General features: G+C 41.9%; 1 protein-coding gene across 1 annotated transcript in view; it reads left to right on the top strand.

Moving 5' to 3' along the window:
• Positions 1 to 14,320: 14,320 nt before the first annotated feature.
• Positions 14,321 to 26,968, top strand: part of LOC139535386 (protein TMEPAI-like) — an 80,087-nt gene continuing 67,439 nt past the window's right edge. Inside the window, exon 1 of the mRNA XM_071334740.1 lies at positions 14,321 to 14,734. Within this exon, the coding sequence (XP_071190841.1) occupies positions 14,629 to 14,734 (106 nt within the window). The 5' untranslated portion in view covers positions 14,321 to 14,628. The remainder of the gene's footprint in view (positions 14,735 to 26,968) is intronic.

Genomic DNA, 26,968 nt, shown 5'->3' on the forward strand with positions numbered 1-26,968 from the left:
TGATCTGATTGATACCTCGATAGTCAATACACGGGCGCAGACCCCCATCCTTCTTCTTCACAAAAAAGAAACTCGAGGAGGCAGATGAGGTGGAGGGCCGAATGTGTCCCTGCCCCAGGGATTCGGAGACATATATTTCCATAGCCACCGTCTCCTCCTGTGACAGAGGATACACGTGACTCCTGGGAAGTGCTGCGTCTACCAGGAGATTTATCGCACAATCCCCCCATCGATGAGGTGGTAATTTAGTCGCCCTCTTCTTACAGAAGGCGAGAGCCAAATCGGCATATTCTGAGGGGATGCGCACGGTGGAGACCTGGTCGGGACTTTCCACTGTAGTCGCACTGATGGAAACCCCCACACAACTCCCTGAGCACTCTCGTGACCACCACTTGAGAGCCCTCTGTTGCCACGAAATAGTGGGGTCATGACAGTCACAGGAATGGAAGACACAGAGTTACCTCTGCTGCAGAGGATAAGTTCATTAGAGTTACCAGCCTCAGAAATTGCATTGCAAATAAATGCTTCACAGAGTTCAAGTAACAGACACATCTCAACATCAACTGTTCAGAGGAGAATGTGTGAATCAGGCCTTCATGGTCGAATTGCTGTAAAGAAACCACTACTAAAGGACACCAATAATAAGAAGAGACTTGCTTGGGCCAAGAAACATGAGCAAGAGCCATTAGACCGGTGGAAATTTGTCCAAATTAGAGATTTTTGGGTCCAACCGCCGTGTCTTTGTGAGACGCAGTGTGGGTGAACGGATGATCTCTACATGTGTATTTCCCACCGTAAAGCATGGAGGAGGAGGTGTTATGTTGTGGGGGTGCTTTGTTGGTGACACTGTCTGTGATTTATTTATAATTCAAGGCACACTTAACCAGCATGGTTACCACAGCATTCTGCAGCGATACGACATCCCATCTGGGTTGGGCTTAGTGGGACTATCATTTGTTTTTCAACAGGACAATGACCCAACACACTTCCAGGCTGTGTAAGGGCTACTTGGCCAAGAAGGAGAGTGAAGGAGAACTGCATCAGATGACTTGGCCTCCACAATCCCCCGATATCAACCAAATTGAGATGGTTTGGGATGAGTTGGACCGCAGAGTGAAGGAAAAGCAGCCTACAAGTGCTCAGCATATGTGGGAACTCCTTCAAGACTGTTGTAAAAGCATTCCAGGTGAAGCTGAATACCAAGAGTGTGTAAAGCTGTCGTCAAGGCAAAGGTTGGCTATTCGAAACATATCAAATATAAAATAAATGTTGATTTGTTTAAAACTTTTTTGGTTACATGATTCCATATGTGTTATTTCATAGTTTTGATGTCTACACTATCATTCTACAATGTCAAAAATAGTCAAAATAAAGTAGGTGTGTCCAAACTTGACTGGTACTGCATGTCACGGCAGCATCCCTTCCTCTGCATATACAGTGCCTTCAGAAAGGATTCATACCCCTTGACTTATTCTACATTTTGTTGTTTTACAACCTGAATTTAAAATGGATGAAATAGATATTTTTTCCCCCTCACCAATCTACACACAATACCCCATAATGACAAAGTGAAAACATGTTTTAAGAAATGTTTGCAAATGTATTGAATATTAAATACAGAAATACCTCATGTATTCACACCCCTGAGTCAATACATGTTACGATCACCTTTGGCAGTGATTACAGCTGTGATTCTTTCTGGGTAAGTCTCTAATAAGTGCTCTGCACACCTGGATTGTACAATATTTGCCCATATTTAAAAAAAAATATTCTTTAAGCCTTGTCAAATGGGTTGTTGATCATTGCTAGACAAGCATTTTTAAGTCTTGTCATACATTTTCATGCAAATTTAAGTTAAAACTCAGGAACATTCACTGTCTTCTTGGTAAGCAACTCCAGTGTAGATTGGCCTTGTGTTTTAGGTTATTGTCCTGCTGAAAGGTGAATTCATCTCCCGGTGTCTGGTGAACAGCAGACTGAACCATGTTTTCCTCCAGGATTTCTCCTATGCTTAGCTCCATTCCGGAAATTATTTTTATTCTGAAAAGCTCCCCAGTCCTTAACGAATACAAAACGTTCTCATAACATGATGCAGCCACCATTATGCTTGAAAATATGAAGAGTGGTATTCAGTGATGTGTTGTATTGGATTCATTTTCACTCTGTCAGTTTGGTTGGTATTGTGGAGTAGCTACAATATTGTTGATCCATCCTCAGTTTCCTCTTATCACAGCCATTAAACTCGAACTGTTTTAAAGTCACCATTGGCATCATAGTGAAATCCCCGAGCGGTGTATTTCCAGAATGTATTTAGGCTTGCCATAACAGAGGGGTTGAGTACTTATTGACTCAAGACAATTTAGCTTTTCATGTTTTATGAATTTGTTAAAATATCGAAAAACATAATTCTACTTTGTCATTATGGGGTATTGTGTGTAGGCCAGTGTCATTATGGGGTATTGTGTGTAGGCCAGTGTCATTATGGGGTATTGTGTGTAGGCCAGTGTCATTATGGGGTATTGTGTGTAGGCCAGTGACCAAAAAAATCTCAAGTTAATCCAAGGCGTGTGAATACTTTCTGAGGGCACTGTAAAATGACTGGCTACTAGGAGTGCTGCCTCTTGATGTGCATTTTCCTGTTTGCTGATGGCCTTATACAGCTCATTGAGTGGGACCTTACATGCTGACCAGACTGCTCGTGCATGTGAGTCCGCCATTGCGCGCATGTTTATTTTGTCACCCATACCAGGACAAGCAGGTTGAAATATCAAAACGAACTCTGAACCAACTATATTAATTTGAGGACAGGTCGAAAAGCATTAAACAATTTATGGCATTTTAGCTAGCTAGCTTGCTGTTGCTAGCTAATTTGTCCTGGGATATAAACATTGGGTTGTTATTTTACCTGAAATGGACAAGGTCCTCTACTCTAACAATTAATCCACAGATAAAAGGGTAAACTGAGTTTGTTGCTAGTAATCTCTCCTCCTTCAGGCTTCTTCTTCTTTGGACTTTATATGGCGGTTGGCAACCAACTTTAACGTCCATTACCACCACCAACTGGACTGGAGTGTGGACCTCAGTTCATCTTTCAATCACGCATGTGGGTATATGCTCCTAAAAACCAATGAGGAGACTTGCAGCGAGTCAAGCGTCACAAATAGAACCAAGTTATATTTTAGCGCCTGGCTATACAGACGCTAGTTGACGCGCGCGAGCAGTGTGGGTGCAATGATTGAATAACATGCATGTGTACATGTATTTTGCAACGCTCGCGCATGTGACACGAGCGGTGAGGTCAGCATGTTAGCGCCATCATCGGTTTGTGGTGGTAAATAGAAAAATATAGATAAACTCTCTTGGTAAATAGTATGGTCTGCAGGTTATCATGATGTATTCTAACTCAGGCCAACAAAACCTTGAGACTTCCTTAACATTAGAGATAGAGTACCAGCTGTTGTTAACAAAGAGACACACACCTCACCCAAAGCTGCCGTCCGGTCTTGGCGATTTTTATTTAATTTATATTTAACTAGGCAAGTCAGTTCAGAACAAATTCTTATTTACAATGACGGCCTACCCCGGGCCAATTGTCAGCAGCCCTATGGGACTCCCAATCACAGCCAGATGTGAACCAGCCTGGATTCGAACCAGGGACTGTAGTGACGCCTCTTGTGCTGAGATGCAGTGCCTGCGCCACTCGGGAGCCCGATGCCTAGATAAAACAGCCAGATGTTTATTATCCATGTCCTTGTTCAGCCACGACTCCAAGAAACATAGGATATAAAAAACTCCTTGATTTACTGTGTACAAAGGCAAGAAAACGATCAGACATTCTGAAATGTATTTAAGCATTTTACCATTGTTGTTCTGCTATAGGTACATTTAACCACAGTTCCCAAAAATGCTTGTACTTACTTGATTGAGAAAACTGTAACAATTATATATGTATGCATAGCTTGAGTCTCTGGCATGCATAGTGGATTTTAAATGAAGAAGACAACAGTTTGCCTTTAGAGGAACACTGGGGTGAGTTTGACCATTTCAGCCAAACCTACAAATTAAACATTGTACTTAATACCAGGGTTTGGAGGAAGCATTTAAATTGTCTAGACATGGTGTGTCATATGCCATATATAAACAAAGGCTGAGTCCCAAATGGCACCCTAAATAGATATTTTAATGCATTATGCAATGCTTTATTTGATGTTGGTTGAAGCAAGCTCTCCTTGCCTCAAAATATGAAGCAATGTTGACATGACTTGTGGCATTACTGGCCTAATATAAGAGGTAATGTCACGTTCTGACCTTAGTTCTTTTGTATTTTCTTTGTTTTAGTGTGGTCAGGGCGTGAGTTGGGTGGGTAATCTATGTTTTGTGTTTCTGTGTTGTATTTCTGTGTTTGGCCTGATATGGTTCTCAATCAGAGGCAGCTGTCAATCGTTGTCCCTGATTGGGAACCATATTTAGGTAGCCTGTTTTCTGTTGGGTTTTGTGGGTGTTTGTCTTCCGTGTCAGTGTTTGTCGCCACACGGTACTGTTTCGTTTGTTCACATCGTTTATTGTTTTGTTTAGTGTTCTAATTAAAAACATCATGAACACTTACCACGCTGCGCTTTGGTCCTCCTCTCTTTCTCCCGAAGACGATCGTTACAGGTAATGGTTGTTTATACTGCATATGCAAATACTGTGTGCCTCTGTGAAAATAGGGCATGACAGAGATGGTTTGACATCCATTGCATTGCAATGCCGATACAGTACATCAATTAGAAAATACTAAACAACCAAGAGATGGCCATGCTACGTTCTGGATGAGTTTTATTGTGTCAGACCCTGTGGTGTATTCATTAGTGCACACCATTGCAAACCGTAGCAAGACATTTTGAAACTGAAAACATTTTGCATCAAAACGTTCAGGTTAGTCCCTCCCTATTTCGGTCTGTTTGCTTCCATTCGGTTCCTACTGAATACACCCCAGGAGATACTCTGAGCCTACAGGTAAGAAACATTCATACTTTTTGTCATCAGTCAAAATGTTACACATTTCACTTAAATCCACATAAAGGATCAAAATGCATCATATTACATTTCCCCCTTAGAAAATGGTGTACGTGTATTTCCATATTCTCCATTGGAGGGCAGTTGTTCCTCTAGTCTGAAGTAACTCATGAGATTTAAGTTGAGCAAGTTTAAGGCCTACAACCTAACATGATCTGCAATGATAGTCTGTCTGTACATTACATACAGTGCCTTCGGAAAGTCCCCTTGACTTTTTCCACATTTTGTAAGATTACAGCCTTATTCTAAAATGGACTAAATTGTTGTTTTTTTTACCCCTCATCAACCAACAGACAATACCCCATAATGACAAAGAAAAAAAGTTTTTTAGAAATGTTTGCTCATTTATAAAAAAAATAAAAAATTGAGAACCTCTCCTAGTACACTGGAGGTCGAGGCTAGGCCCCCCTGTCCATATACAGTGGCAAGAAAATGTATGTGAACCCTTTGGAATTACCTGGATTTTTGCATAAATTGGTCATCAAATTTGATCTGATCTTCATCTAAAGTCACAACAATATACAAACATAGTGTACTTAAACTAATAACACAACACTTTTTGTATTTTTATTGTCTATATTGAATACATAATTTAAACATTCACAGTGTAGGTTGGAAAAAGTATGTGAACCCCTTGGCTAATGACTTCTCCAGAAGCTAATTGGAGTCAGGAGTCAGCTAACCTGAAGTCCAATCAATGAGAAGAGATTGGAGATGTTGGTTAGAGCTGCCTTTCCCTATAAAAAACACTGACAAAATTTGAGTTTGCTATTCACAAGAAGCATTGCCTGATGTGAACCATGCCTTGAACAAAAGAGATCTCAGAAGACATAAGACCTTGATGTTCATCAGTCTATGGTAAGACAAATTGTCTATAAATGGAGAAAGTTCAGCACTGTAGCTACTCTCCCTAGGAGTGGCCGTCCTGCAAAGATGACTGCAAGAGCACAGCACAGAATGCTCAATGAGGTTAAGAAGAATCCTAGAGTGTCAGCTAAAGACTTACAGAAATCTCTTAAACATGCTATCTCTGTTGACGAGTCTACGGTACGTAAAACACTCAACAAGAATGGTGTTCATGGGAGGACACCACGGAAGACTGCTGTCCAAAAAAAACATTGTTGCAAGTCTGAAGTTTGCAAAAGTGCACCTGGATGTTCCACAGCGCTACTGGCAAAATATTCTGTGGACAGATGAAACTACAGTTGAGTTGTTTGGAAGGAACACACAACACTATGTGTGGAGAAAAAAAGCACAGCACAAAATGAATTCCCAAGTTTATCAAGACATTTTGCAGGATGATGTTAGGCTATCTGTCCGCCAATTGAAGCTCAACAGAAGTTGGGTGATGAAACAGGACAACGACCCAAAACACAGAAGTAAATCAACAACCGAATGGCTTCAACAGAAGAAAATATTCCATCTGGAGTGGCCCAGTCAGAGTCCTGATCTCAAGCTGATTGAGATGCTGTGGCATGACCTCAAGAGAGCAGTTCACACCAGACATCCCAAGAATATTGCTGAACTGAAACTTTTGTAAAGAGGAATGGTCCAAAATTCCTCCTCACCGTTGTGCAGGTCTGATCTGCAACTACAGAAAACGTTTGGTTGAGGTTATTGCTGCCAAAGGAGGGTCAACCAGTTATTAAATCCAAGGGTTCACATAATTTTTCTTACCACAGTAAGAATTCAGACCCTTTACATTTACATTTACATTTAAGTCATTTAGCAGACGCTCTTATCCAGAGCGACTTACAAATTGGTGCATTCACCTTATGAAATCCAGTGGAACAACCACTTTACAATAGTGCATCTAACTCTTTTAAGGGGGAGGGGTGGGGTTAGGAGGATTACTTTACTCAGTACTTTGAAGCACCTTTTGCAGTGATTACAGCCTCGAGTCTTACGAGTACGACGCTACAAGCTTGGCACACCTGTCTTTGGGGAGTTACTGTCACGTCTGCTCGAGCCCCCCCCCCCCCCACCTCCCCCCCTTCGGCGCTTGAGGGCGCCAGGCTGCCCTGCATCATGCACTCCTATCATCCATTACGCACACCTGCCTTCCCTCGTCACGCGCATCAGCGATATTGGACTCACCCGGACTCACTCATCACCTGTTATTACCTCCCCTATATTTGTCAGTTCCCCAGCTTTGTTCCCCACTTAGGCATTGATTGTCTTTTGTTTGTGTTACTTGTTTGTTGACGCTGTTCCTGTCTCGTTCCATGTCCGTTCTTTATTAAATGTTTTACTCCCCGTACCTGCTTCGTCTCTCCAGCGTCATTCCATGTGACAGAATGCAGAAGCCACCACACGAAGCATCGGGGAGTACTGGCATTCCGGTTGGTAGGGTGGCATCGGCTCTGGGTCGACACCGATGGAACCGGGGGTGCCTAGCTAGCTCGTTGGGCTTCCACACCCTAGCTGGCTCGAGGTTTCCTTGTCCTGGTTGGTTCGGATGGCGCCCATCCCACGTCGGGCCTCAGCCGGCTCGTCAGTTCTTGTTCGCCCAGCCAGTCCAGGAGTTTTTGGGGTTTTGTTGGTGACGTCGGGGTGGATTCCGCCACCGATGGAACCGGGGGTGCCTAAGCCACCCCGTCGGGCGTTCACGCCCTGGCTGGTTCGAGAGGTTTCCTTGCCTTGGTTGGCTCGGCAGCTTCCCATCCCACGTCACACTCCACCGGATCTTCAGGCCCCCTCTCTGCAGCGGGATCAACAGGCATCTTGCCTCAGCCAGATCGTTGTGCTTCCATGCCTAAGCCGGCTCGCCAGGCTCTCACGCGCCTGCCAGTTCGTTGGTCACCCAAGCCCCAACCGGCTTGCCCAGCGCCCATGTCTCGGCCGGTTCGCCCAGGTGGGATGCCAGGTGGCGCCCCAAGAGGGGGGGTACTGTCATGTCTGCCCCCCCCCCCCACGGCGCTTGAGGGCACCAGGCTGCCCTTCATCATGCGTTCCTATCATCCATTATGCACACCTGCCTTCACTCGTCACGCGCATCAGCGATATTGGACTCACCTGGATTCACTCATCACCTGTTATTTCCTCCCCTATATTTGTCAGTTTCCCAGCTCTGTTACCCGCTTCTGCATTGATTGTTTTTTGTCTGTGTTTACTAGTTTGCTGACGCTGTTCCTGTCTCGTTCAATGTCCATTCTTTATTAAATGTTTTACTCCGCGTACCTGCTTCGTCTCTCCAGCGTCATTCCTTGTTTCTACCATTCTTCTCTGCAAATCCTCTCAAGCTTTGTCAGGTTGGATGGGGAGTGTTGCTGCATAGCTATTTTCAGGTCTCTCCAGAGATGTTTGATCGGTTTTAAGTCCAGCCTCTGGATGGACCACTCAAGGACATTCAGAGACTTGTCCCAAAGCCACTCCCGCGTTTTCTTGGCTGTGTGCTTAGGGTTGTTGTCCTGTTGGAAGGTGAACATTCTCCCCAGTCTGAGGTCCTGAGCACTGGAGCAGGTTTTCATCAAGGATCTCTCTGTACTTTTCTCCATTCAACTTTGCCTCGATCCTGACTAGTCTCACATTCCCTGCCTCTGAAAACATCCCCACAGCATGATGCTGCCACCACCTTGCTTCACCGTAGGGATGGTGCCAGGTTTCCTCCAGATGTGATGTTTGGCATTCAGGCCAACGAGTTAAATCTTGGTTTCATCAAACCAGAGAATCTTGTTTCTCATGGTCTGAGAGTCTTTAGGTGCCTTTTGGCAAACTCCAAGCGGGCGGTCATGTGCATTTTACTGTTGAGTGGCTTCCATCTGGCCACTCTACCATAAAGGCCTAATTGGTGGGGTGCTGCAGAGATGGTTGTCCTTCTGGAAGGTTCTCCCATTTCCACAGAGGAACTCTAGAGAGCTGTCAGAGTGACCATCTGGTTCTTGGTCACCTCCCTGACCAAGACCCTTCTCCCCTGATTGCTCAGTTTGACTGGGCAACCAGCTCTAGCAAGAGTGTCGGTGGTTCCAAGCTTCTTCCATTTAATAATAATAATAATAATTAATACTGCAGACCTTTTTTTGGTACCATTCCCAAGATCTGTGCCTCTACACAATCCTGTCTCGGAGCTCTACGGACAATTCCTTCGACCTCATGGCTTGGTTTTTGCTCTGACATGCATTGTTAACGGTGGGCCTTATAAAGACCGTTGTGTCCCTTTCCATATCATGTCCAATCAATTGAATTTACCACAGGTGGACTCCAATCAAGTTGTTGAAACATCTCAAGGATGATCACTGGAAAACAGGATGCACCTGAGCTCAATTAGAGTCTCATTGCAAAGGGTCTGAATACTTGTAAATAAGGTATTTCTGTTTTTGTTTTTTATAAATTAGCTAAATATTCTAAAAACCTGTTTTTGTTTTGTCATTATCGGGTATTTTGTGTAGTTTGCTGAGTATTGTTTTTCTTTAATCCATTTTAGAATAAGGCTAACTTAACAAAATTTTGAAAAATGCAAGGGGTCTGAATACTTTCCGAAGGCACCGTATAGCAATTAAAATAAGCTAATATCTTCAGAAATAAAATAAGCTATTATTTCTCTGGGTCACTGAACTGTTATGCAGCTTTCGATATGTTGCCAAGTCATTGTTAAAACCACAGAAAGGTGACAATCTATTGGCTTTAGAGTAGACAAGAAGCAAATGAGGCTGTGGGAAAGTTAGATTTAAAAAAAAGTTACTTATAGCCTACCCATATGTGGTATACACTGAGTGTAAAAAACATTAGAAACACCTACTCTTTCCATGACATAGACAGACCAGGGGAATTCAGGTGAAAGATATCTCTTATGTAGATGAAGGGGAGGAGACAGGTTAAAGAAGGATTTTTAAGCCTTGAGACATTTGAGACATAGATTATGTATGTGTGCCATTCAGAGGGTGAATTGGCAAGACAAAATATTGAAGTGCCTTTGAACAGGGTATGGTAGTAGGTGCCAGGTACACCGGTTTGAGTGTATCAAGAACTGCAACGCTGCTGGGTTTCTCACACTTCACAGTTTCCCGTGTGTATCAACAATGGTCCACCACACAAATGACATCCAGCCAACTTGACACAACTGTGGGAAGCATTGGAGTCAACATGGTCCGGCATCTCTGTGGAACACTTTCGATTTCTTGTAGAGTCCATGCTCCGACAAATTGAGACTCTTCTGAGGGCAAAAGAGGGCGCGACTCAATATTAGGAAGATGTTCCTACACTCATGTTTTGTACACTCAGTGTATATTCTTGATTAAATAGCAGTGACGTGCAGACAGGGTAGGCCGTTCCTGAGTCCAGTCACTATTAATGGACAGGGTCAGCATGGACATCGCTGCTTTGTCTAGCCTTCTTTAGTTGCATTGAGCCAATTTAATATTTTGCACATGTATTGGGAAAGGGGATACCTAGTCAGTTGCACAACTGAATGTATTCAACCTAAATGTGTCTTCTGCATTTAACCCAACCCCTCTGAATCAGAGAGGTGCGGGGGCTGCCTTAATCAACATCTATATACAGAATACTTTTTCAAATGTCACTGGACAGCTGCAGATTCCCCCAAATCTGGAAAAGAGCAACTATTGTGAATAATACCAAATACCTGAATGACTATCGTCCCCTATGCTTGACCTCGGAATAATCAAATGTCGCATTGTCCTTGGACACCTTCTCTGACACACGGAGAGCCTACTGGACCCGTTCCAGTTTGCATATAAACCAAGCCGTGGAGTTTAAGATGCACTGCTCTTCCTCCTTCATAAAATCTACATGGACCTGGAAAAACCACATTCATATGCCAGAAAAAGTTTTGATGATTTTTCATCTGCCTTCAACAAATTACATCCGGATATTCTGGTGAACAAACTTGCAACCAAGGGCATCAATGAGCATCTCATCAATTGGATCCGGTGTTTTCTCACCAGTCAGGTCAGAAGAGTGGTTCAATGTGAATACATCGGACCCACTAACCAACAATATAGGGGTACCCCAGGGCAGTGTTTTTTTTCGACAGTTCTGTTCACCCTTTGCACTAACGGTGGCACCCAAATAACATCAGAATGTGCAACAGTAAAGTATGCAGATGATACAGCAATTGTTGGTCTAATAGAGGGGTCAGAGGATGACTACAGGACAGAAATAACACACTTCACTGAATGGTACAAGGAAAACAGACTCATTCTTAATGTAAAAAAAACTAAACAAGGAAATGACAATAAACTTCAGAACTATAAAAGACGACACCAGGCCCATCCACATTGACTCAGAGCAAATAGAATCAGTTGAGCAATACAAATATCTTGGAAATATAATTGACTCAAAACTCTCCTGGACTGCAAACACAACAGATATACAAAAAGGGACAACAACGACTGTGTTTCATGAGATGAAATAAATATCAGGTCAATAAAAGAATAACAACCATAGTCTACACGTCCTTTTTTTCAGTGTTCTCACTTTCTGTTTCCAAGCCTGGTACAATCAGCTATCCATCGCAAATAAATATCAACTACACAAATAGTAAAGCTGTCAAGCAAAATCAGTGGCATTAATCTCAAGAACATGGAAGCGCTGTTCTTGGAAAGAGTGGTGAGGGCAGAAGCGAGAATTGCCACCGACCTGACAGTGCCAACTCCTACCATCAGGCTGTCGAAATAGAGTCCATCTTTACAAAACCGCCAGAGACCCATAAATCATTCATTCTCACCAGTATAAGTCAATTGAATAAATAACTGCTCAACCCCCCCCCCCCCTCCCAGAATTTACGAACTAAATTACAAACTGTATCCACATGTGTATTTTTTCTGTAGTTATTGCTTGTGATTGATGTATTTATGCACCTATTGGTGATGCTGTACAGTTGTTTATTGAGATGCAAGACAAATTTACCAAAAGGAACACACAATAAAGAAATGATATCCACATCATCGGCACCCAGGGAGCAGTTGTTGTTGGGGGTTAACTGCCTTGCTCAAGGACAGAACGGCAGATTTTTTCCACCTTGCAACATTTCAGTTACTGGCCCAACACTTTTAATAGCTAGGCTACCTGCCACCCTTATTGCCTAAAGATGTTGTGTGGGTAGAGTAAGCTGTGCACATTTGGGTGTCTCTACATAACTTGTCGCTCGCATCCTTTTAACTGAACAAAGCTAGCTATCTGCAAAAAGACCAACCTGACAAATGGACACTATTGGACCACAAAAAATATCCAAGAATAATTTAGTGCGCCGTTTTGAAGGTTTGAAGAGTGGAATGTCAACTATAATGAACGTTTAGACCCGACAGAGGCAGAGGCAGCAAAAAATATGTTTTATTGTCACATAGACCGGACAGGTGCAGTGAAATGTGTTGTTTTACCAGCTATAGTAATATTAGGGTTAAGTGCCTTGCCCAAGGGCATATCGACAGATTTTTCACCTTGTCAGCTCGGGCTATGGCTTTAACCGCTAGGTTACCTGCCGCCCATACAGAGGCTCTACACACAACACGTGACATGACAGGAAACCACCATCTCCCTAGCTGTCAGGCAGGCGAACAGTGAGTACTGGACCATTTGTCTGAAACGTCATTACCAATTAATACTTTTCAACTGGACTTTTACACATCTTGGACATTTATTTTTGCTTTGTGGATGGAATGGGAATGACTTTTTGTGTCCGAGTGAAAATGGAACCAAAAGTGGCCTTGTGAATGTGTCTCCCTGCTGTGTGCATGCACAATAAATAATGGACATGGGGTTCTGCTGTGACTTCTACAACGCTCTCACCGAGAGATTCACCAGACGAATGGACTTAAGTAAAGGCCTAAATGCATTTTCCTGAGCAATTTGAGGGTTATTCTACGGTTGAATAATGAGAATAGACAGCATCCCTTCGAATGCATTTGATTCATCAAGCTAGAATTTAGTTTTGATGAGACACTTTAATGTTTTGAACTGTGTTTTTCAATGATTTAGATTGTTGATATGGACATTTCGTTAGAACCGTAGTTATTAAATATGTGTTTAATAATATTTCACATAACAATATTATGTGTGTGTTTGTGTATTTGCAGGTGCTGCACGTTGGAAGAATTGTAAATCCATTGTGAAAGGGTATGGAGTTTGCAATGCGAATTATTCGGATTAAATGTGTCCATAAATTGGTATTTTAGTGCCGCCTTGTAACTCTGGATGCTACATCGGTCTATGGCTGACCTGAGCTCAGTTGAGTAGTGTCATTTTTTCAGATTATGTGAAACATGCCACAATCGAAAGCTAGTGTATCTTGGCTACATTGGTATTTACATTTGTGTTTTTTTTTGTCCATTTCGTATAATAGCCCATGTCACTGGTTGTTGGAGCTATCTGTTGTATGGTGAATTTGGGCTTCATCAAGGTTTATTTGTGAGTAAATCTGGCTTTGATAATAGCCAGTGCTTACCCAGCCACCGACCTCACCGCACGTCATTGTTAAATAGAGCAAGTCACTACTGTATTTGAGCACTGAAAATATATTAAATAAATCAGCGTATGACTGACTGGTGCAGTTTCACGTTCAGATTGAGGGGATTCGATTAATGCCCCGGGCGGACCGGGCTAGCGTTGGTCGCATTCGCTTTGGAACAGAGCTGCCTCCTGGGCGTGAGCCAGGTGCCCCGTTTTGGCTGACAGCGAACTCAGCTCAAAGGAAAAGTGACGTAGAGTAATGAGTAAGATTCTGTGTTTTCACATGCAAATATAATTGCTTTTGATTAAAAAAGGCTTTACGTGGCATCCCAATGAAAACTAGTTTGAAAATTCAAAAAAATATTTTATGGAAAACGATGCAACGTGCTGCTTTGTTGACGCCATGACCGAGCGGGCAGATTACCGTTCGATTTGAGGAGGTCGCTCCTCCCTCACCACTTTTGCTAGTACGTCACAGGCCATAGTCCGGTGCACTTAATCGAAATCCCTCAATTGCTACGATAATAAACTGCGTCAACTTCAGATTTTGCGATCCGATTGGACAGACATCCTGTCACTGTTGCCTGTTCAAGTCTGATGTTGACGTAATCCTGTCTGCATCCAAGCCCCGCCCCAATAGACAAAATGCAATTTGGATCCTCGGGACGTCCCTACCCTAAATCCTAACCCTAACTCCTACCCTTACCTGACCCCAACCTTAACCTTAACCATAACCATATCAATATCCATAACCCTAACCTTAACCCTTGCATTAACCTATTTAAATGTAAACTTCAATGGGGGGGGTAGGGACGTCCCAAGGATCCCGGATAGCATGGACCCCCCCAATAGGAGCTCAGCCGACTTGGACTTGAATGAGGTGGTGAGCTCAGAAGCCCAGCAGACAGACTGATACAAAGTAGCACAAGCTGTCTGTTCACTAACATCAGGGATACTGGAGTACCGACGGCAGGCTGCGGTCCGGGTAGGGGGAGGGGGAGGACGAAGGCAACTGAGACCCTAGACCACTGACTTCCACCCGCTGAAGACTTTACCGAGAAATAAAATATCGTATGTTTTTTTTTGTGATTCCTGCCCCTCCGCGCGCATGAAAAGTGAACTGGATAGATACGAGACGTTTTTCGTTTAGATTTCCAGATGTAAATGTTCAACTTCATGGGTCTAATAAACGGTACAGCGGCCATACAGACCAATGTATCCTGTACATGTAACTGCAAACGCTCGACTTCATTCCAAAGCATGGAGATCAGTAAGTACTTTTTTTGTAATGTTCAAGCGAACTATTGCTACTTTTCTGCACGTTTCTTTCCCACTTGGACTGACCAAGCTTGATTTGGTCTATTAGCTAGCACAGGCTTCCATTGCGTGGCAGGTAGGCAAACTATTAGATATCCCACCTCTTTATACTTTCAATTCAGCACAATTTCTGGCTGACTGCCCTGTTTTTTTGTGTGTGCAACGTTTGTCAGCCTATATCATGAGTTAACTCCCAGCAAGCAACTTTTAGTCCTTAACATTGGGATTTTCTGAACTGAACGTCTAAACTGTCTGCCATTGTTTGACATGATGAAACGAACGCTTATCTGGTCGTCACAACAAAGTTTATTTTTGTGCAAGCCAGACGTCTGGCTATCTCTGATATACACTAATTGCCCCTAAATAAGGTCAATTACACTTCTATAAAAGGTGTCTCAGTGAATATGTTTTATACTACGAACCTTGTAAATTAATTGTGTATGTCTATAAGCAATAAAAGCAAATTCAGGTTATTGAAGTGAGCTCTATTCACAAGTGAAATCTTGTTCATACCATGTGATCCAAAATCTTCAATGGTGGAGTGACAGCAAACAGTAGTATTTTGGATATTTAAATCAATAGATTGATTTTTCAGACAGGGATGAATAATTTAATTTAATAAACCCAATAAAATTGGGTAACAAATATAAATATTTTTTTATTAAATAGTGTAATTAGAGTTGAGGGGACATTTATTAAACATTAACAACAATAATAATACAATTATTTTCCCATCTAAATCCACTTGGACATGTCTACCTACGTATGATGTGTGGTCTATTGATTGACTCATATTTTGGCAGGGGCAAGTGGAATTAATGTATCATCTTTGATGAATATTACTCTGACAGACCCTCTAGTCTCAAAAAGTAATTTAAGAGAAAAGAGGAATTTCCTCTAAAGACAGTTAAGCTAAGCTCTGCCTGCAAGAGCTGTGTGATGTTTTGTCTAGAGATGGAGGGGATAAAAACAAGAGATTGAGATGCTCCTTCGTTTGATAAGAGTTTCCCAAAGGAGACAACCGGTCTATATATCTTAGAGAAAAATCTGGACATTTTCAATACCTCTAAGGAATGGACTGTGAGCTCCTGTCTCCTTCTGCGTACAGTCTCCTCTTTTCCAGAGAAATATTTTCTGCAAGGAACGAGCCAAAATGTCTCTATTTTTAGTGCTTGTGCAGCGATTATGGAATTTCGAATGTGATCTGCTCTTGGCTTCCCCATAATTAGGGTGCCCTCTTGTATCCTGTCTGAAGTGCTTTGTTTTTCTGTGGTAGGGCAATTCTCAATTGAAGATGAAGTGTAAAGTGCACGTCTAAATACACTGTGAAGTCACTTCCTTTCGTCTAGACAGCCTGCCAAAACAACGAGATGTGGTGGATGCCCAAGCGAGCTTCAAAATCAGAAAATCTAAATACCACTGCCAGAATGAGGATATTACCTCTGTTTGCCTCTGTTAACCAACAACTCAGTCTATTTGGGAATGCTCTCTGTCTTTCTCTCTCTCTCTCTCTCTCTCTCTGCGCATTTAAAATAATATGTTCAAATCTATTTCAACGCTTATTATCTGACTGTGTGGGTGGGGTTGGCGGGGAGCTCATCTCAAGCTTTGATTTGGCGCTGTCTGGCGTTCTAAAGAGCACACATTTGGCAAGCCAGTCGAATGTACAGTTCTACATGGGATGACAGAAGTGAAAGCTATTGCGCAACCCACACTTTTCTCAGGATGGTATTTGTCACATTAGGCCTATACAATGCACTTATTCAGTACACAATCTTCTCTTTCCCCCCTAACTTATTCAGTAACGCTTTAGCCTATACACTGAGAATAGCCCCCCACCCCTTTTCCCCTCAGAACAGCCTCAATTTGTCGGAGCATGGACTCTACAAGGTGTTTTTAGTGTTCCGCAGAGATGCTGGCCCATGTTGACTCCCAATGCTTCCCAGAGTTGTGTCAAATTGGCTGGATGTACTTTGGTTGGTGGACCATTCTCGATACACACGGGAAACTGTGGAGCGTGAAACTCAGCAGCGTTGCAGTTCTTGACACAGACCGTTGCGCTTGGCAGCTACTACCATACCCCTTTCAAAGGCACTTCAATATTTTGTCTTGCCCATTCACCCTCTGAATGGCCCACATACGTAATCCACGTCTCAACTGTCTCAAGGCTTAAAAATCATTTTTTAAACCTGTCTCCTTCCCTTCATCTACACTGATTGAAGTGGATTTAACAAATGACATCAATAAGGGATCATAGCTTTCAGAGCAGGGGTTCTTAATGTGTTGTACACTCAGTGTATGTCTATGCTTCCAATACTGCTCAACACTTAGCCTATTCATTAGATGCAATGATGATAAACACTGGTGGAAAATAGCTTTTGATGCACTATACCAAATTGTCTATGTCTATCATAAATAAAAAGCTATTACCTTTAATGGCTATTTTGCTGTGCCCAGACTAGAAACCAAAAACATCTTGTGTTTCTTGATGTGACAAATTCCTGTTGATGATCATTTGATTCTGTCGAGGCTCTGATTCCTTCCCAGCAAGACAGACGCGGAGAGGAATCAAAAAGAACTTTCCTCAGTTCGAGATATCGACATCGTGATACTGTAATTAATCGTAATACGATATTCTCCCATTATACAAACATGAAGGGCAGAGGTTCAGGTTTTCTTTTAATCTGTTTCTCTCTCTCTCTCTCCCCAAAAATATAAATATGAGTTTGCCTTTAATAGGCATGGTAATGCTATCAGGGGTATAAGCTAGAGGTCGACAGATTATGATTTTTCAACGCCGATACCGATTATTGGAGGACCAAAAAAAGCCGATACCGATTAATCGGACGATTTAAAAAAATATATATATCTTTTTATATATTATATATATATATATATATATATATATATATATTTGTCATAATGACAATTACAACAATACTGAATGAACACTTATTTTAACTTAATATAATACATCAATACAATCAATTTAGTCTCAAATAAATAATGAAACATGTTCAATTTGGTTTAAATAATGCAAAAACAAAGTGTTGGAGAAGAAAGTAAAAGTGCAATATGTGCCATGTAAGAAAGCTAACGTTTAAGTTCCTTGCTCACAACATGAGAACATATAAAAGCTGGTGGTTCCTTTTAACATGAGTCTTCAATATTCCCAGATAAGAAGTTTTAGGTTGTAGTTATTATAGGACTATTTCTCTCTATATCATTTGTATTTCATATACCTTTGACTATTGGATGTTCTAATAGGTACTTTAGTATTGCCAGCATAATCTTGGGAGTTGATAGGCTTGAAGTCATAAGCAGCGCAATACTTGAAGCATTGCGAAGAGCTGCGGGCAAATGCAGGAAAGTGCTGTTTGAATGAATGCTTACGAGCCTGCTGCTGCTGCCTACCACCGCTCAGTCAGACTGCTCTATCAAATCATAGACTTAATTATAATATAATAACACACAGAAATTCGAGCCTTTGGTCATTAATATGGTCGAATCCGGAAACTATCATTTCGGAAACTAAACGTTTATTCTTTCAGTGAAATACGGAACCGTTCCGTATTTTATCTAACGGGTGGCATCCCTAAGTCTAAATATTGCTGTTACATTGCACAACCTTCAATGTTATGTCATAATTATGTACAATTCTGTGTGAAGAAATGGTCTTCACACAGTTCGCAACGAGCCAGGCAGCCCAAACTGCTGCATAGACCCTGACTGCTTGCACGGAACGCAAGAGAAGTGACACAATTTTCCTAGTTAAAATAAATTCATCTTAGCAGGCAATATTAACTAAATATGCAGGTTTAAAAATATATACTTGTATTGATTTTAAGAAAGGCGTTGATGTTTATGGTTAGGTACACATTGGTGCAATGACAGTGCTTTTTTCCCGAATGCGCTTGTTAAATCATCACCCGTTAGGCTGTGATTCAATGATAAATTAACAGGCACCGCATCGGTTATATGCAATGCAGGACAAGCTAGATAAACTAGTAAAATCATCAACCATGTGTAGTTAACTAGTGATAATGTTAAGATTGATTGTTTTTTATAAGATACGTTTAATGCTAGCTAGCACCTTACCTTGGCTCCTTGCTGCACTCGCATAACAGGTAGTCAGCCTGCCACACAGTCTCCTCGTGGAGTGCAATTAATCGGCCATTCCGATTAATCGGTCGACCTCTAGTATAAGCCACAGTAAATGCTGCTCTACAACCAACTAACTAACAGCAGTTTGGTGTATACTTGGAGGTGCAAAACCAACAGAGCAGTCTCACCAACGCTAATGAGGCTTACAGACGTTAAATCCACCTTAAATGCTCCCAAGGTTTAGAAACAAGGAAGGGTATTTGGCAAGGGATGGTTGTCGCACTATTTTCAAAGGGAAATTAATTTCTCAATCAATTGTAAACTTTAGATACCAAATATGATATGCTGTGGGTTCTGTCCATATTCTCGGCCAAAAGTTTGAAGAAATGATGGCTCCAGTGCAGTGAAGATAGGCATAATCATTTGTAGCGAAATAATAAAAAAAGAAAATAGACTTAGTATTGTGTAACTCTGTAATTCCATCTGCAGTTTGGACTTTTTTTTTAAAGGCAAGGGCTTTTATTGTGAAAAGAGAACACACACACACACACACACACACACACACACACACACACACACACACACACACACACACACACACACACACACACACACACACACACACACACACACACACACACACACACGTACACACCTGTGAGCCAGGCTGGGAATCAGGCAGGCAAAATCATTATTCTGCAGCCTCACTTTGGAGATGAGCAGGAAAACAGAAGGTGGGAACGTACCCAGCCACAGACCGGATCTGGGTATTTGGCCGGATCCGGTACATCTCGTGGCATGAAAAATATTTTTTTACTTTTTTCAATGTAAAAAATGATAATAAAAGCGATCAAAGTTCATTCGTTAATTATCCTGCCCCAAAAAAACATAATGTAAAAAAGTAGATTTTCAGGCCTGGTCTGATAGTCTAAGAGTTGATTCGGGTTGGGTTGGCCCGGACTTATGGTTTGCGCAACATTGTAACTAGAGATGCACCGATATTACATTTTTGGCCGATACCGATAACTGATATTTTCCTTGCCAAAAATACCCCAGATACCGATATTTAACATTTTAGCAGCCTTTTAAGCATTCCAGTACAGTTAAATAGTTGAAACAAAGTGCCATTATGTTCAGTTAGGAACAGATTGTTTAATAACTGGTAAATTAGAAAAATGACACATCCATGAATGTATTTTATCGCACAACAGACACATATTTCAGCTACCCCGCATTACAAAGATGGTTAAGTGGTTGGTGGCTCGTCTTACTATCCAATCTTGACCGTATGGAGAAACTTAAAAGCTTTGAAATAAATATTGGTTTAAACTAAAATGCAGTTAATCATTTTAGCTTTAACTGCTTGAAAAAATGACTGTCTCTCGGCTGTCATAAACTGCTATAAATGACACAACTTAAACTTTTCAAATGTGCTCAACTGATTTGACTAGTAAAATGAGAGCAAATGTCCAACACATCTCATCTTTCATTTAGGAACAAAACAAAAACAAACACAACTGCTTTGTTTTAAATGAAATGAAAATCGTGACCTATACCAGCCATGAATGAACAACAGAAAAGCCATTGTGCTCAGTAAACATTTTTTCCAGTGACTCTAGATGGCTGGGTTACAATATGACTTTGACAATTTACAATTTTAACATTTGGGGGAGGTTTTTCTTCACAAAGAGGACCTGCTCGGCTTTGTCACAAGAGAGTCTGATTTTTTCCCCGTCTACAATGTGTGAAGCTGCACTGAAAAGGAGCTCACTGTCCACATTAGTACAGGGAGAACCAAGATACTTGCGCGCAGCTTTAGCTAGGATGGGGAAACGGTGCTTGTTACTTCTTCAGTATCCAAGTGGATCTTCATTCCTAGGAATAGTAGGTTCTGTCAGGTATCCTAGTATCTGCAAATAATGGGAAAGGGGGGGGGGTTAGTACATTTAATACAACATATTGCATTATTCTTGCATTCCAAAGGATCATTAGGCATAGATCAACATTGGAAATGTTGGCCGATGTAGTAACAGAAAATGAAAATACAATGCGTCTTTCTCTCACAGAGACACACACACACTGACTAAAAAGTTATTTGTTGGCATTTACGTATGTCCCCATTACCAGTAAAACCAATTTCTTTCAATTTCTCCTCTCCTCTGGAAATAATAGCGTCACAAACATTGCATATGGCCTTTTTGTTTTCTTCCTTTGAAACTTCAAAATAGATCCACACCGCAGATGTTGTGGGTGTCACGATTGTCCATGGGAGAGAGAGAGGACCAAGGCGCAGCGTGTAAAAAATACCTCTTCTCTTTATTTAGAAGATAACCAACGAAGCAAAAACAACAAATAGATAACCGTGAAGCTCTAACCGACAAAATGCAAACATGCAACCTTGACACAGACCTAGACATAGAACAGAACTAGACAACGACCCAACAAAAACCTGATGCCTATGGCTGCCTAAAATATGGCTCCCAATCAAAGACAAATGAACGACATCTGTCTCTGATTGAGAACCACTCAGGCAACCATAGACAACCCTAGAAACATACACTCAACCATAGACATACCTAGAAACATACACACAACCATAGACACAGCTAGACAACTATACTAAACATAAACCCAACTACTCTAATAAACCCCCTAAACCTTACAACCACCCTAGACACAACAAAAACCACATACATTCCCCATGTCACACCCTGACCTAACCAAAATACTTAAGAAAACAAAGAATACTAAGGCCAGGGCGTGACAGTGGGCTAGGTTAGGAATGCTGTGTTGCACGTGTAAGCGCTGTATTTTTTTGTGACGTCATTACGTCACCTATCTACGTTATATAGGTATGCCCTTCAGCTTTGACACCTGGTTTTACACATCGGCTGATGGCGATGTTGGCATTTTTGGCTAACATTGGCCAATTCCGATATTCTCACCGATATATCCCGAGACCAACGCGTGGCCGTGGTTAAGGGAGAAGGAAAAAATGTCAAATAATTCAGAATAGCCTACTACACCATGATAAGGCCCATAATGTAGCCACAGAGGATCAATAGTTTCTTTAAAAAAATAGCCTAGCTGTGGATTGTGTGTAGCCCAATAACAAAGCAAAGCCTACTGTCGGGAATGTGTGGCAAGTCTGTCAGTGAACAAACAACATGCAGTCAAAACAGGCCTTTGGCAATATTTCACATACAATTGCGGGAAAACACAAACTCCCGCAGAAAAGAGAAGACTAATCTTTCTGCCGTAGACTACCAAAATATTTGATCAACTTCCAAATATTGTTTTACAAAGTGAAACGCGTCAGCGAGTGGGTCAGTGAAACTGGAAAGTATTTTCCCTCCTCATATATGTAGCCGACAACATGTCTCCACACACCTAGGCCTAGGCTATCGATGGATTCAAGACAAGGTCTTTTTTTATTGATATCAGATTCTCAGTTTGTCAGTGTCAAAGTAGCCTGTCATTTCAGTCATTACTGCTGAATTAAAAAAGGTTCTGCCAAAGTAGCCAGTCATGGAAAACGACATAGTATTGCATGAAATGCATTTATAAAAGGCCACATTCTTCTCGGACCCTAGGCTACTAAAAATGTTCCCCATGTGTGCAACTTCTGTAAGTGCCTCTGCTCTATGCCACTATGCAAATGCAATGCTTTATAATAAAAGGGATTTTTTTCTCTTTTTTTCTCATGTGTTCTGGTACCTCAGAGCTCCCCAGGTCACCTCCCTCTCACGCTCACTCTTTGTTCCGGCACCTCCCGATTTACAAATTTAAGCACTGGGCAAGAAGCGGGTCTGTCTGACTAGCTCTCATAGGTCTGAACTTCAGGTGACTGTCTGCGCAGAACTGAGAACAGCAAAGTACAGAGAACAGCTGCAGGTTGGCAGGAGAAATAATAACCCATTCCCCCGTCTATGGAATCAAAGTGTGGCCGCTGAGAGGTTCAGATGATTTAGATTCAAATCTGTTCTGCTCTTTCTCATTGTGAAGTAGTGTCTTGATTGTGATCAAATTAGACTTGGGAGAGTAACAAAGACTGTTATTTCTCTCTGTTTTCGGCGACCACTAGGCCTATTTTAGTGTGTTTCTTGCCATGCTGTAAATCTCTTAAATTATGTGGAAATACTTTTCAGTGTCTCCTGGGAACGTCACCACAATGGCTGGGAATTCTCATAAGAATATTTACCCTGTACTACATATAGCCTACTATTTAGAACATACTGTTAGTAAAAATGTATGCAGTAAGCTACTGCATGCTACTGTTATGCACTAGGTCTACATGCTACATGTTGTCAACCACCATTTGCTCACTTTTCTTTTTACAGCCTGTTGCATTCAATTGTGGGTCTAAAAAGGGTGATTCCCTTCGCAGAGAATTCCTGTACAGTGAATTCCTACTTTATGAAAATACTAAATTAACTAGGACATCCTGGCATTCAACGCATATTCCATGTTGACAGAAAAACCGACTAAATAGGACATAGTATGACACATTGGATACACCCATTGTGTGTGAGGCATAATACTGAAGCTGTGGTCATCCTAAGCGTTACCTCAGAACTATCAGGCGCTTTCTTTTCAGTGAGGCTAACTAACACGCCATCTTGTGTTTGTTTATTGGAGTGGCACTTCCTATTTACTTTTGGAGAATCAAACGATTATGAAGTGTACCCGTCTGGACGGCATAGAACTGGCCCAGGCAGTGACAAAAAAAATCTAATCTGCTCCTAATTAAAAGGAAATGACATGGGGAATATTCCTCCGGACAGGATACAGGTTTTGTCCAGTAACCCTTCCCTCCTGAAATGAAACGAAAATAAAGTGGTTGGATTGAAATGTTTTGAAGTGGCCAATCACAAGTGAATGGTCAAATTAGGCTACCATTAGATATTATGACTTCTCCTACACTTGTTCTTTTTAAAAATGGAAGAATATATTTTTCCCTTCAGAAGCCAGTCAAAAGTAACATATAGTTACAAAAGGCATTAAACAGGGTTTAATGATCATCAGGGTCCTGTTCAGTGGGCATGAAACGTACGAAAACGCTCTGAAACGGAGAGGTACTATCTGAACATGTAGGACAGGGAGAAAGTAAGGGTGTTGCACGATCTTGTTTTTAGAGCGTTTGTGACTGCTTATTGGAAACCATTTTTAATCAAACCCTAATTTCCATATCATATTCCAGGACCCTAGATCGTTGACTCAAGTTGAAGGACTGTAACTTTGTGGAGTTTACTATTTGCTTATACCTTCAAATGTACTCCCTCCCCGGATCTTGTATGTACAGTAATTGCAGGGTAAGATTATTTTAGTCACTCTCCATAACCCTGAGTGCACACCCTTCCCAGCCACCTACCCACATATCCGTGGGTTAGCAAGCTAGTGGTATTGATGATCTCATCAATACCGTTCACTCCCCAGTCATAGAGAAAACACAGGCCTCTGCCCTTTGAAGTCTTCACTCATCTGCTCTGACACACTAGCTAGCCAAGCAGCCTCCATTTGCATTGGAAATGAGGTGAAGTCACAAGACGTGGCAAAACCTCGCAGCAACACAAGGGGGGGGAAACTTCACAAAGGGAGTCCTGACCGCGTACCTTACTCCCTCGCCCTACTTATCAAGCCAATCCGGCTTCTTCTTCAACTCCCTTCAGCTCTCCTCTTACGGCTCTCTCCTTGGGTCCCATCGGGCACATGTGAGGACTTGCCTGTGAGGGATAAGGGTGCATTTTAAGGCTTTGCGAGCAAGCAGTTTGAGCTCCGAGATGTATGATGCTTTATATACCCCCCCCCCCCCCCCCCCCATCCCGTCTGTTGTTATCAGTCTAGTCCCGGTAGGGCTCCAGAATGCGACCATTTAGTCGCATTTTGTGACCCTTTAACTTGGCTGTGCGAGTATCGCATGGTGCGAGCTGCACATTCTACCTGGTCACCTCGATCAAAATGTCTATTTTTAGGGGGGATAAAACCATGAATTTATTCAACAGTAAAGTGCATTATCCTCATGATTCCTGTAATAAAAGTGTCTGGCCTGCCTGTTTCGCTGGGGCCCGCGGCTGTAATGAGCGAGCCTCTCACATGCTCTTTCCACCCTCATGTGCCCCTCTTGATTTTATAACATTTCAAAAATGCAATTGCGGGAAAACACACAACTTTGGAACCAACTAGTTGTCCATATTAAAGCGTCTCAGCTTTATGGATAATAGTTATTTCCCTAGGGGATAGGCACTAACATGCATGACCTTTGTTGTCTGATGCTGGCCAGAGTGCCAGACTGGAGACTTTTTGGGGGGGAGTTAGCATTTATTTGGGTTATTCAGTTCTGGATAAAGAGGGACAGGTAGAAGAGAGAGAGGGTATCCGTGTGTGTATAATGTTTGCGTGTGCATGTGTTCGTGTCACTTTACGTGTTTGTTTGTTTAGATTGTGTGTTTGTGAGAGTGCACGCACACACGCCATGTATACGGTACACATGCTAGTAAGTGAGTGTGTGAGTGTGGACAAGTGTTTGTGTGTGTGCGCACGTGTTCGACAGTAAGTGCGCATCAAGCCCGTACAGTCAAACCCTTCTAGCTCACACACATCACCTCTCTCCCTATGACGTACTGTGGAATACCTCGTGTATTTTGAGAATCATGCCACTGTATACCCCTTATCAACTCTCCCGACGGTCAATATCCACAGTGTGAAACTTTGTGCTAAAGCTCTTCACTGGAGATCTGCCTGGCAGCTTGCATGTCCAGTGTATAGCGGAGGTGTTGAGTGAGTGGGCACATGCCTAGATTCATATCTGTTCCATCCTGTTTAAGGAGCTTTATTAAATGGCCCGTAAGTGGTTGCATGAAGCCAAGGCTAACGCAATTTGTGCAGTTGAGATGTATTTGTATTTATTAAGGATCCCCATTAGCTGCTGCCAAGGCAGTCTTCCTGGGGTCCAGCAACATTAAGCCAGTTATCTACAATCACAAATATTCCATGACGTTACATTTCATAACACTTTTCACAACACATTATGTGTGTTCCCTCAGACCACTACTCTACTACCACATATCTACAATACATTACGTGTGTTACCTCAGGCCACTACTCTACTACCACATATCTACAATACATTAAGTGTGTTCTCTCAGGCCACTACTCTACTACCACATATCTACAATACATTAAGTGTGTTACCTCAGGCCACTACTCTACTACCACATATCTACAATACATTAAGTGTGTTCCCTCAGACCACTACTACCACATATCTACAATACATTAAGTGTGTTCTCTCAGGCCACTACTCTACTACCACATATCTACAATACATTAAGTGTGTTCCATCAGGCCACTACTCTACTACCACATATCTACAATACATTAAGTGTGTTACCTCAGGCCACTACTCTACTACCACATATCTACAATACATTAAGTGTGTTCCCTCAGACCACTACTACCACATATCTTCAATACATTAAGTGTGTTACCTCAGACCACTACTACCACATATCTTCAATACATTAAGTGTGTTCTCTCAGGCCACTACTCTACTACCACATATCTACAATACATTAAGTGTGTTCTCTCAGGCCACTACTCTACTACCACATATCTACAATACATTAAGTGTGTTACCTCAGGCCACTACTCTACTACCACATATCTACAATACATTAAGTGTGTTCCCTCAGACCACTACTACCACATATCTACAATACATTAAGTGTGTTCTCTCAGGCCACTACTCTACTACCACATATCTACAATACATTAAGTGTGTTCCATCAGGCCACTACTCTACTACCACATATCTACAATACATTAAGTGTGTTACCTCAGGCCACTACTCTACTACCACATATCTACAATACATTAAGTGTGTTCCCTCAGACCACTACTACCACATATCTTCAATACATTAAGTGTGTTCTCTCAGGCCACTACTCTACTACCACATATCTACAATACATTAAGTGTGTTCCATCAGGCCACTACTCTACTACCACATATCTACAATACATTAAGTGTGTTACCTCAGGCCACTACTCTACTACCACATATCTACAATACATTAAGTGTGTTC

The sequence above is a fragment of the Salvelinus alpinus genome, chromosome 12 (assembly GCF_045679555.1).
Source record: "Salvelinus alpinus chromosome 12, SLU_Salpinus.1, whole genome shotgun sequence".
In the NCBI taxonomy this organism is placed as follows: domain Eukaryota; kingdom Metazoa; phylum Chordata; class Actinopteri; order Salmoniformes; family Salmonidae; genus Salvelinus; species Salvelinus alpinus.